The sequence below is a fragment of the Pelodiscus sinensis genome, chromosome 4 (genome assembly GCF_049634645.1).
Source record: "Pelodiscus sinensis isolate JC-2024 chromosome 4, ASM4963464v1, whole genome shotgun sequence".
Classification (NCBI taxonomy): Eukaryota; Metazoa; Chordata; order Testudines; family Trionychidae; genus Pelodiscus; species Pelodiscus sinensis.
This window is the reverse complement of record NC_134714.1, coordinates 84,557,860-84,570,384: the sequence shown is the minus strand read 5'-3', so window position 1 is coordinate 84,570,384 and position 12,525 is coordinate 84,557,860. Positions and strand designations below refer to the sequence as shown.

Below are 12,525 nucleotides of genomic sequence, written 5' to 3'. Positions count from 1 at the left end.
AACAGCAAAGCATTTTGTCTCTGCATGCTCTGGCTGCCCTCACTCGGGACACCACAGCACTCTGAAACATGGAGCCGGAGCTGCCCCTGGGCACTCTGGTGCTTCTCTTGGATGCATTGCTGCAAGCCTAGCTGCACTTCCTGCAGGCTGCCATCCGGGAGGTCCATTCGGGGGGCTGTCAGTATCCAGGAGGCCCTGCGGGAGAGCTTCCACCCTGAGGAGTACTAAGAGCCTCCCTGGTCTGCCCCACTGGGGGCTTGTGCCTAATTCCTCCCTCACGTCCTTCCACTTAGCCCTCCCTACTCCCCCTTCCTGATGTCAAATAAAATACACGTATTTTCATGGACACAAACTCTCTTTATTTAACAAAACTGGAGGGGAGGGAACGAAACTCTGGTGAAACTGGGAAAAGGAGGTGGGAGAAGGGAGAAGGGGGGGAGGGGAAGGGGAAACCTGGGAGGAGGGAGCTGGAAGGGGGAAGCAAAGGGAAGAAGGGGGGGAGAGGAAGCTCAGGGCGAGGGGTGGGGGTTTCGCCGGACCTACTTGATTGTCATGCAAACCTGCTCCTGGGTTTGCATGTGGCCTTTGGTGGCCAGACTGGCAGCTATCCTGCCATAGACGTCTGCATTCCTCCGTCTAGTGAGGAGATCATGGATGTTGGGGGCACCCCCCCCCTCCCCAAACCTGAATAAAGTCCATGATCTCCACCCTGGACCAGAAAGGTGCCTGCTTTCTCCAGGCCCTGGCAGGCTCCTGGGAGCTGGCAGACTGCTCCTGGGGAGTGGTGGAGGTCTGACTGCCAGTGGCTTGCTGGCTCATGGTTTGGGGCCACTGGGTCAGGGGCAGTGACTGCTGGCTCTTGGCTGGCAGGCTTGGAGCTGGCATAGGCACTGTGGCCAGAGTCTGCCCCTTTAAAGGCTCCGGGGAGAGGGGGAGGGAGAGAAGTGTTCTTGGTTGAGGCTGGAGTGGCCACCAGGGCACCCTGGGAAGGCTGGAGGCCCCCTATTTCGAAATAAGTGTCTACACAGCACTTATTTCGAAATAGCTATTTTGAATTTGGCATTATTCCTCGTAGAATGAGGTTTACTAAATTCGAAATAAGTGCTCCGCTATTTGGAACTTATTTTGAAACAGCGATTTGTCTGTGTACACGGTAGGAAAGTTATTTTAAAATAAGGACTGTTATTTTGAAATAACTTTGCTGTGTAGACATACCCTGTGTGAATAAATCCCTCCTGGCCTCTTAAAGAGCGTGTGCTCCTACACTGCCACCCTGTGTCTCTATAGCTGTGTCCCTCCAAGAGCTCTTGGTGTGTGCCTGTGCCTCATGGTTTTCTCCTCTCCTCCCTCCAGTACGCACAGCATGTGGAGTTAATAATGGTGGCTGTAGCCATCTGTGCCTCCTGGCTCCTCTCCCTAAAGGTTATAGCTGCACCTGTCCTACTGGTATCAACCTCCAACCTGATGGCAAGACCTGCTCCCCTGGTAAGTTTCCTCTGTAGGATCAACACTGCAATTGGATCTTGAGCCCCATGTTCCAATTCTGGCCCCTGGGCACTAGTTAGTGGAACCCTCTCCCAGTGGGACTTGGGTGTGACTTCACCATTCTCAGTCCCTTGAGAAGCTGATGTTGTGCTTGTGCCCTCAGGACTGGTGGTGAAAGTCTGTGAGTTGGCTCAGGGTGTCCTGGGAGGAGTGTGGGGAGATTAAATTGTTCGAAAGGAAAACTTGGCGAGTGCAGTGCCACCTGTGTGTTGAGACTGTGTCTCATAGATCTGTCTGAGTTTGAAGTGGATTCAGTCCCTTCCAGGAAAGCTGCTGTTCTCTATAGTAGGGCTTAGGGATGTTACATTTAATCAGCTAATTGACTAGTCGATGGATTTTCCATCGACTAGTCGATTAGTCAATAAGTGGGGGAGCTGCAGCGGGGTTAGCTCCCACTTCGGGAGCGAACCCCACTGTGGCTCTGCCTTTTAAATGTATTACGAGTCTATCAGCTCTTAATACATTTAAAAGGCTACACAGCAGCAGGAGGGACCCAGCGCGAGCCGGGACAGGTGATTCCCGGCTCATGCAGGGTCCCCCCAGTTGCATATTTAAAAGGCTAAAGCGCAGCGGTGGGGACCCAGCGCAAGCCAGCAATTGGCTGTCCCAGCTTGTGCCAGATTCCCCCGCTTCTGATTGTTAAATGTATTAAGAGCTGGCAGGATCTTAGTACATTTAAAAAGCAGAGGTGCAGCTTCTGGCCTGGGCGCAAACCAGGAATCAGCTGATTCCCAGCTCGCGCCCAGTCCCTGCTATCTCCCTGCCTCTCATGGAGATGGTGCTGGGGGGAACAGGCTTTTAAGCTGGCTGCCCCCGCACTGGCTCCTGCTCTCACCTCCCCCTTGCTGCCTCTGATACAGGCAGCAAAGGGTGGGGGAAGCGACTAGTCAACTATCCAATAAGCTTTTGCTTATTGGATAGTTGACTAGTTGCTTACATCCCTAGTAGGGCTGCACAAAGCCTGGCCCTCCCCTCATAGCCACTTTCCCCTTCAGTGCCATAGAGAGTCCTGGCTTCAGGCCTTAAAAGCAATTACTCTACGTGGGTCCCATCTTGTTCTCCTCAGTAGGAAAACTGATTTCCACTCCCCCACAACTAACACTTCCATGAAGGCTTTTCCTTCCCACCCCAAGGCAAATATTACTCGGCAGAGTTTTTCAATGCAGTTGGGCAAGTCTTTGCTTATTGTATTTCAGGTCTAAGACCGTCCCCCCTCCCTTAAGGCTGAAGCTGTCTCTTCAGTGGCTTAAGGATCATTCAGCAGATGGTGCCTCAGCAACAATTAGCTTGACTTTGTCCCTGCCCTTCACTGACATTGTTGATCTGTCCCCAACTTTCTGCAGGGATGACCAGCTTCCTGATCTTTGCCAGAAGAACAGACATCCGCATGGTCTCCTTGGATATCCCGTATTTTGCCGATGTGGTTGTCCCAATCAATGTCACTATGAAAAACACCATTGCCATTGGAGTGGATCCCCAAGAAGGTCAGAACTGCCTTGTCTGTCTAGTCACATTCAGCTCCAATTGTTGCAGGGCTGCAACTCTTAATTGGCAGCCTCTCTCTGAGGGAAGGCAATGTCAGTGGTTCACTCAGTGTTATCGGTATGGACAGATAGAGGCTCCTGTTTCTCCAGTTGTATGCTGCATAGATTCCCTTCCTTTACCACTGTTATAATTCTAAGACAGACTCCACTTGCCTCCCAGGCAGGGCTGAAGCCCCATCTAGCTGGAATAAGTGGCCTGGTCCCCCTGAGACAGGCTCATATAGTCTGAATTTAAATAATTTACTCTCCTATCTGTCTTGTTAATGTACCAGGAGCTGGGCTGGTGGCTGTTCAGTTACACTGCGGACTCATGTACATTCAAAATGGTACAGGTGCAGTGGAGCATTTCAGGCAAAGACGGTCACTACAGTGGTGGGAGGGATCTTCCCATCCGCATAGTTAACCCACCTTGCCAAGAGGCAGTAATGAGGTTCACAGAAGAATTCTATGTGTTGCTCAGGGGAGTGGATTTTTCACACCCCTGAGCAATGTAACTGGATTGACTTAACTTTTGAGGGTCAACCTGGCCAGAGTATCTGGCACTATATGTCTGGGTTGTATGGGGGTTAGAATGTCTGACTTGTCCCCTGGGCTCCTTCTGAAAACCAGATGTGGGTCTGATTACACTTTAGTCAGGAACATTTTAAACAGTAAACTGCATCATTCGGTACAGAGACTGTTTCAAGAGCAGCTGTGAGCTCCCCAGAGCCGGTGCTCCTCACCGGTCACTGTGGCACCTCCCTCGGGGAGAGGCGGAACAGGAGGCGCTATGGCTCTTTCACTCAATTACAGTGGTTCTATTCTGGTGGAGTTGGATGCTGGCAGAGCACTGGATTGCACAACTCTGTTGCTTTTCGGAGTAATTCAAGTGCCTAGAATTTCAAGGAGGTCTGGAGCTATTTGAAGGAGTTTGCTGATTTTTAATGTTTCTTATTTCCCTACCAGGAAAAGTGTACTGGTCTGATAGCACGTTGCGGAAAATCAGCAGGGCTGCCCTGGATGGATCACAGTATGAGGACATCATCACCACAGGTGAGGGATGCTTTGTGGGAGTGCACCAAGCCTTTCTGTGGCAGCCTGGAGGGAGACTGTTTGGGTTTCACAGCTCTTTGGGAGTCAGGGGTGGAAGTCCTACTGATACTGCAGGGGGAAATCTCTCATATCTGAGGGGTGAGCAGGGGTAATCCCCATGGTCATCTGATCAGTGTTGAAAGATGAGAAGTTACCTTGGTACAATTTGTCTTTCTCAGGACTGCTGACCACAGATGGGCTGGCAGTGGATGCTATTGGCCGTAAGGTGTATTGGACAGACACGGGAACCAATCGGATTGAAGTGGGTAACCTGGATGGATCAATGAGGAAGGTTCTGGTCTGGCAGAACTTGGACAGCCCAAGAGCAATTGCACTGTATCATGAGATGGGGTTAGTGCTGGCAGAGAGCTATCTTGAGGGAGCAGGTCTGGCAGCATTAACCTCTTCGCAGTTTCTCTGATGCATTCTTGGCTTTCCCCCTAGGTACATGTTCTGGACAGACTGGGGGGAGAACGCCAAGCTGGAGCGCTCTGGCATGGATGGCTCAGGACGCCTGGTGCTGATCAGCAACAACCTGGGCTGGCCCAATGGGCTGGCAGTGGATAAGGCTGGATCACAGCTGCTGTGGGCTGATGCGCACACTGAGGTTGGCATCTTCTCTTTAAAGATTTCTATGGGATTAACATTGGAGCCCTAGTGTCCTAGAGCAGTGATCTCCAACCTTTTTACACCCAAGATCACTTTTTAAATGACAGAACAAGCCAAGATCTACCGCCCTATCCTTCCTCTAACACCCCACCCTTTCCTTGAAGCCCTACCCCTTCCTTAAAGCCCTACCCCACCTTCTCTAGTGTCCTCTTCTCCATCACTAGCTATCCCCAACCCTTATACTGCCGCGCTTTTTTTTTCAATTCTTCTGTAGGAAGAGGTTTTTCCAACATTTGGCCTGTCTAGACTGGACCAAATGTCAGAAAGACCACTTCTTTTGGAAGCCTCCTTATTCCTTGTGGAAGGAGGAATACAGGGGTTACCGAAAGATCATGTTTGCTCTTCCACTAAAAAAAGTGGAAGAACAAACACATCCCTGGATGCAGAAGAGTTTTTCAGGGATATCTCCGGAATCCTGAAAAACTCCTGCAGTCTAGCTGTACCCTTGCTGGGTTGAGACAGGATGTGTAGGCTCTCGGGTGGGAATGAGGGATTTGGGTGTGGGAAGGGGTGAGAGGTGTAAGCTCTGGGAGGAAATCTGGATGCAGTAAGAGGTGAAGAAGGGGACGCTGGCTCAGGAAAGGGGGCTCCATGCCGGGCAGTGTTGGGGTCAGATGGAAGGTTGGAATACTAAGCAAGCCACAGGCTTGTGGATGTGAGGGTGCCAGAATTTGTGTTGGGGTATGTGAGGGGCTCAGGGCAAGGAGTTTCAGTGTATGATAGGCTCAGATCTAGGGTCTGGGGGAAAGGAGAGTGCAGGAGTATTATGATGCTGTGGCGAGATGGGGGGTTGGCCCCAATTGGGGGTTTGTAGGCCAGGCTTCATTTTTAAATAAAATACTATGTCAAACACAAAAAGTTTCCACACTGTCTTTATGTATGAGAAGGGCGGGGAACCTGTTTTGAGTCAGGGGTCACTGACCCACAGAAAAGTCAGTTGGGGCCACACAAGTGAGATGCAAAAAAATAACTCCTCCAAATCTCCCCAAGCCTCACTAATGTGGCCTCAACTGTGCTGGTGGGAGCAGGGGACATGATACTGGGGAAGGGTGCTAGTGGGTTCTGCGGCAGGGGACAGGGTGCAATAGGTTCAGGGTTCTATGTCTGGGGGCAGGGGAGAGGGAATAGGGTGCCAGGAGGGCAGGGGACAGGGTTCTGCAGCAGGAGGCAGGGGACATGGTGCCAGTAGGGACAGGGTTCTGTGGCAGTGGAGAGGGGACAGGGTGCTGGGAGGGCAGGGGTCAGGGTTCTGCAGCAGGAGGCAGGGTGCCAGTGGGGGAGAGGGGACAGGGTTCTGCAGCAGGAGACAAGGTGCCAGTGGGGGGACAGGGTGCCGGGAGGGCAGGGGACAGGGTTCTGCAGCAGGGGACAGGGTGCCAGTGGGGACAAAGTCCCCTGCCCCCGCCTCCTCCCAGGACTCCCCTGCCCCGCAGAGGAAGGAAGCCCTGTCGCACGCCTCCTCTGGGCCTGACTTCCCCCTCCCATGGAACAGAGAAGCCCACGCACACACCCCCTCCGGAGCCAACCCTCCCCCCTGCGGAGGAAGGGTGCAAGCCTTCCGGGGCCGGTGTGAGCCTACTGCAGAGCAGGGAAGCACCTGCGCATGCCCCTCTCCCCCCTCTCGCAGAGCAGGGAAGCCCGCGCACATGCCCCCTCCAGGGCCAACTCCCCCCTCCCACAGCGAAGGGAAGTCCCAGTGTGCACCTGGCACACCAGAGACCTGGGGCAAGGAAGCAACCAGTGCATTTCCAGAACCCCTGGAAGTGACGCGCAGCTCAGGACTTCCATCCACCCAGCGGGAAGCCACCACTACCTCCATTGTCGCTGTAGGTAGGTAGTGTGGGGCTTCTTGGGGGTGGAGGGAAATGGGGGGCCCAGAACGTCTCGCGAACGACTGGTCGAGGCCTCGCAATTGACCAGTTGATGGCGATCGACAGGTTGGTGACCACGGTCCTAGAGGCTGTTTCTGAAGTCCCCTGGCAAGGTGTCAGAAGAGATAGGGGCTGTGTGGAAGCAGGCTGAAGGCTTCTGTGGGCTTGGGCTGTTGGGGATGGAGGACTAGGAATCATGCTGCTTGTGAGGGCTTCAGTCCCAGCTTCACACATACTTGTTTCTGCTCAGGACATTGCCTAAGGGAAGGCACTGAGCAGGGTGCTCCTTTTTGCCCTTTCCATAGCGCATCGAGGCTGCAGACCTGAATGGTGCAAACCGCCACACCCTGCTGTCCCCAGTGCAGCATCCCTATGGCCTAACTTTGCTGGACTCGTACATCTACTGGACTGACTGGCAAACCCGTAGCATTCACAGGGCTGGAAAGGATACTGGCACCAACGTTATCCTCGTGAGGGCAAACCTGCCCGGCCTGATGGACATTCAGGCTGTTGACAGGACACAGCCCCTTGGTGAGTTTCCAGCAAGAGCATCGTCATCACTAGAGGGACCTCTGGAAGCTGTCTTTGAGCGTGCTCTCTGGGGCAGCATTAGATCATCACATGTGGCTGAAAAGAAGTTCCTTCTCCAACTTCAGCCCCTCCTTCTTTAACTGACTCTTTCCATTGTCCATCCAGTTACCCAGGAGCACAGTCTTGGGGTCCTGCATTCCCTGCTCCCCTTGTACTGAGGCCATCACTCAGTGCAGCCCATTCTCGGACACAGCCAAACAGCTAGTCTGCATTGGACCCCAGAGAAATGTGTTGGTTTGAGAAGACACATTTACGGTAGCAAAAACTGCACCTTCTCTGTCTCCAGAATCTAAACTGTCTCCAGAGCTAAACTAGAATCTCGTAATCCTCAGCCAGCCAATGGAAACCAGCCATTTGCTGTTTCTTCCATTGGGATGTTCTGATACCAGGGGGCTGACCCTCTTGGATCTCCAGTTCCACTGATCCCTGCAGGGTGCAGTTGATCTTTTGGGTAGGTGTCCCTTTGTGGTGACCTACAATCATAGTCCTAGCAATGATGTGATTGGAATGAAATCAGCTGCCAGAGGCTTGTGTGTTCATGCCCTGTAAAGAGATGGAAGGCACAGGTCTCTGGAAACATTGAGTCAGGCTGACTTTTCCTCTCTGTTTCTCCCAAAGGCTTTAACAAGTGCAGCATAAGGAATGGTGGCTGCTCCCATCTCTGCCTACCCAACCCTGGTGGCTTCTCCTGTGCCTGCCCCACTGGTATCCAGCTGAAGAGTGATGAGCAGACCTGTGACCCCTCTCCGGAAACATACCTGCTCTTCTCCAGCCGTGGCTCCATCCGGCGGATCTCACTGGACACAAGCGATCACACTGATGTGCATGTCCCTGTCCCAGAGCTGAACAATGTCATCTCTCTGGACTATGACAGCGTGGATGGCAAGGTTTACTACACAGATGTCTTCCTTGATGTCATCAGGTAGGTGCCCAGGGGCTTCCAGCCCCTCATGCTAAGTTTGTCTTTGCATTGTCAGCTGCTCTTGTAGATCAGAGTTTTGCAGCAGGATGAGGTGGTGTCTGCCTAACGGGCTGGGAACGTAGTGATGCTCACCAAGAGCGAACACAGTAACACGTTTACGTTACTGAACTCATTGTTGAAGACACATTTAGCCTTAATGGGAGCTTGGGGTAGGGCCTAGTGCTAATGATGGGTTCCCACTGACTGAGAGGAGTGGCATAGGGAAACTCGAAGGTTCATGAGGAGCTCTCTTATGCCCTATCCTGTTTGGCACTGATTCCCCCAGGCGGGCAGACCTGAATGGCAGCAGCATGGAGACAGTCATTGGTCACGGGTTGAAGACGACGGATGGCTTAGCAGTGGACTGGGTTGCCAGAAACCTGTACTGGACGGACACAGGACGCAACACCATTGAAGTGGCCAGACTGGATGGCAGCTGCAGAAAAGTGCTTATTAACAACAGCCTGGACGAGCCCCGAGCAATTGCTGCCTTTCCCAAGAAGGGGTAAGTCTAGGGCCAAGTGGCGAGGAAGATTAGGGAGGTCAGGTTGTACAAGGCCAGTTAGTGAGAAGGAGATCTGGGAGGAAGGGAGGATGTGTGGTGTGAGTCTGCCAGGTCCCCGGAGACTGGGCTGCCTGTGTGTGGAGTGGGGGAATGACAGCGATCGAGGAGGAATTACGGGCCAACTGGGAGTGATGGGGGCCAAGACTAGGAAAGTGGGTGTGATAAGTAAAGAAAACGGGAACTTTTAGTGGAAAATGTAGACTTGGCAGTTTTTGTCCACAAGTAAAGCTTTTAGTGAACTTAATAATGGACTTAATAATGCAGTGTTTTATCCCTGCCCCTCCGCCGCCTTTCCTGTCTCTTGTATCTGCCCTGTCTCTGTTCAGGTACCTCTTCTGGACGGACTGGGGTCATGTTGCTAAAATTGAGCGGGCAAACTTGGATGGCTCCGAGCGCAAAATCCTAATCAACACTGACCTGGGCTGGCCCAATGGACTGACATTAGACTATGATACTAGAAGGTCAGTGCAAGAGTGGGAGTGAGGCTGTCATACCTAGTAGAACTAAGTAAGATACGTACTGCTCCTTAGCCTTTTAGCTCGATCCTCTGAAGTGTTTTCCTGAGGCATCCTGGGCTAGTGAGTGACCCAGGAGTGAAGAGTGTGATGGGTGGAAGATCGGCAGGGGGGGCTTGGTCTCACCTCTCTTCCCTGTCCCTACAGGATTTACTGGGTGGATGCACATCTTGACCGTATAGAGAGTGCTGATCTCAATGGGAAACTACGCCAGGTGCTGGTCAGCCAGGTGTCACACCCCTTTGCTCTGACACAGGTACAGAGGAGCGTGCGGGTAGTGGCGATGCAGTGACTGCTGTGTAGTCAGGCTTCCGGGGGACAGCAGAGATTGCTGGGGTATATGTGGGATAGTGGGGGATCTGGTGTGTGCCTCTCTGGTTTGGGATTTACCTAAGGCTCTTCCTAGAGGAAGAGTTTGGCTAAGCTGCTAGCGGGGATGAAGGAAGCTCCTGCTTGGCATTGAGAAGAGGGAGGTTAGGCTGGGAGTGGGCTTTGTCTGGAGCAAGGAGTAGCCTGAGGCTGGCTGCGGCAGCTGGTGCCCCAGGCAGAAGGCGCGATCGGCCCCCCCGCCTGCACGGCCGTCAATGGCCGTGACATAATCACAGGGTGCCCTGGCGCCCTGTGACATCATCATAGGGCGCCCGGGCCAGCAACGCCCTAGGCAACTCTCTAGTTTGCCTAGATTCATGGAGCCCTCGGGCCCATGAATACTCTTCAGTGCAGTTCCTGTATATGTGTGGCCAAGTGCTCTAATGCCTTTGACTTTTCCCTCTGAGCAGCAGGACAGATGGATCTACTGGACTGACTGGCAAACCAAATCTATCCAGCGAGTGGACAAATACTCAGGCCGGAACAAGGAAACTGTGCTGGCCAATGTTGAGGGGCTAATGGATATAATTGTAGTCTCCCCGCAGAGGCAGACAGGTACGTGGGATGATCCTAACTGCTGAATCTGCTAGTTGGAGCCATGCAGGCTGCAGGTGCCCTCAGCCTGTCAGGACCGTTGGACATGTTTAATAAGTGCAGAGTTTCACTCAAGAGCCCCTGCCCTCCACCAACCCCCCTCTGTGTGCCCTACAAAATGCGACCCTTTCCTCAGCCTCATTGGGGCACATTCTCTGCCTCTCTGAGACTTCAGCTGAGGAAGCCTCTGTTACAATTTCCTTATAACTGCTTGTCTTCCTTCATTCAGGATGGGCAGGCAGGGAAAAAAATAGAATAGGAGTTCATTGTACATCCAGAATATGTATTCTTATTCTGAAGTCCAGAGAGGAAGGCCTGGTGAAAGTCTCTGAGTAAAGATAAGAAGGGGAAGAACAGGGGTAATGTCATGGTAGGAGACTTCTATAGATCACAAAATCAGTGATCACTTCTATAGATCACTTGAATTACCCTAATATCTGGTCAAAAAAGTAACACAAAATTACCAGTAATCTCCTGGAATGTTTTTGGGGACACCTTCTTGTTTCAGAAAATAGAGGAAGTAACCAGAGGGACCACCTGTTGAGGCTTGAGTCTTACTAATGGGGGAATTGGTTGTATATCTGAAGAAAGAATGTAACTGGAAAGAAAGTGACCATAAAATGATAGAATTCATGAGTCTAAGGAAAGGAGGAGTGAGAGCAGCTGAATAAAGATGATGAATGTCATAAAAAAGCCATATTCCAGTCAACTCAGAGAACTAATAAGTCAAGTTCAATAGGAAGACAAAAAAGGAGTTCAGGACAGATGATAGTTTCTCAAAGAGTTTGCTGTTGTTCCTTTAATAGTGTCTACTGTGATGTGAAGGAAAGATCCGAATAGTAAAAGGCCAATATGGCTCCTTAAATAGTTTTTTTAATGACATAATCAAAAAAGAAACCTAGAAAAAGTGGAAACATGGATAAATTGCTAAGGATGAACACAAAACAACAGCACAAACATGTAGGAGTCAAACTAGAAAGGCTATGGAAGTGTTACATCTAACAAGAGACATAAAAGGCAATAAGAAGAGGTTAGGAGCACAAGAAAAATGAAGGAAAGTGTAGCCTCTACTTATCAGGGAAGGAAAGCAAATATCAGACAGTGCAAAGAAGGCTGAGGTGTTTAATCCCTATTTTGCTTCAGTGTCCACTAAAAGATTTAATTATGACCAAGTGCTTCATACAATGAATATGAACAACATGGAGGAAGGGAACAGAAGACAAAATAGAGAAAGGTCAGGTTAAAGAACATCTAAATAAGTCCGATCTATTCAAGTTGGCTGGACCTCATGAAACTCATTCTAATGTCCTTAAGGAACTAGCTGAAGCAATTGGAAAGTGTCAGCAATTATTTTTGAGAACTCATGTAGGAAGGGGAGATCCCAAAGGACAGGAGAAGGCAAATATATCTTTAAAAAGGGGAACAGAGAGGAAAATATACTGGAACAAATATACTGGAACTCCTGCCCTTGTGTACTGAACTCCATCAATACCTCACCTGCTCCAGGTTTAATGCCTTGGTTGTCTCCCTCAGGTACAAATGCCTGTGGAGTGAATAATGGAGGCTGCACCCATCTCTGCTTTGCCAGGGTTTCTGACTTTGTTTGTGCATGTCCAGATGAACCAGATGGACGACCCTGCTCCACTGGTGAGTTCAGAGAGGTTCTCTGGGGTAACTGCATTCACAGATAAACCACAGCCAGCACTCCCACCTTGTCCTTTACCATTTTCTGTTGAGGAATAGAGTTATCTGGGAGGTCTCCACAGCCTACAAAAGTTCCTACAGAAAGTGTCCTATACGATCAAATACCTTTCTTATGTTGCTTCGTGCTAGAGAGGATGGGCCTGGGCTATCTGAGCTCTGTACACGAATTCTTGGTCTCCTTATTTAAGAAGTGATCTGTGGTCTAGCCTGTCTCAGAGACCTCTCCGCCTGTCTCAGAAACTCCTGTGTATTTTTCTGTCTGTGTTGTTTAGTTCCTGGCATGGTGCCCCCTGTTCCTGAAGCAACCAGTGAGAGTCAGAGGAGCCAGACATCACCTGGCAGATCAGGCTCCTCAACGACCAAACCCCACACATCCCTAGAAGCAACGGAAGGAAAGTGAGTGACTTTGCATCTTGCAGTCTGGACTTGAGAAGTTAAAAGCAGGATGTGCATGTCCCCTCCACCTTCCATCACCCTGTCACATCTCCCAAAGGTGGAGTGAGACCCTCTGAGCCCTAGACACTCT

The 12,525-nt window shown here is 51.1% G+C and overlaps 1 protein-coding gene across 2 annotated transcripts in view; it reads left to right on the top strand.

Moving 5' to 3' along the window:
* The window catches only part of LRP4 (LDL receptor related protein 4), a 127,290-nt gene that overhangs the window by 98,810 nt on the left and 15,955 nt on the right, over positions 1–12,525 (top strand). For both annotated transcript variants that reach the window (XM_006135340.4, XM_006135341.4), the window contains exons 22-34: positions 1,354–1,485; positions 2,889–3,029; positions 4,035–4,121; positions 4,340–4,511; positions 4,605–4,767; positions 7,006–7,231; positions 7,910–8,213; positions 8,539–8,757; positions 9,144–9,278; positions 9,480–9,588; positions 10,112–10,256; positions 11,829–11,942; positions 12,272–12,395. In XM_006135340.4, the coding sequence (XP_006135402.2) occupies positions 1,354–1,485; positions 2,889–3,029; positions 4,035–4,121; positions 4,340–4,511; positions 4,605–4,767; positions 7,006–7,231; positions 7,910–8,213; positions 8,539–8,757; positions 9,144–9,278; positions 9,480–9,588; positions 10,112–10,256; positions 11,829–11,942; positions 12,272–12,395 (2,071 nt within the window). The remainder of the gene's footprint in view (positions 1–1,353; positions 1,486–2,888; positions 3,030–4,034; positions 4,122–4,339; positions 4,512–4,604; positions 4,768–7,005; positions 7,232–7,909; positions 8,214–8,538; positions 8,758–9,143; positions 9,279–9,479; positions 9,589–10,111; positions 10,257–11,828; positions 11,943–12,271; positions 12,396–12,525) is intronic.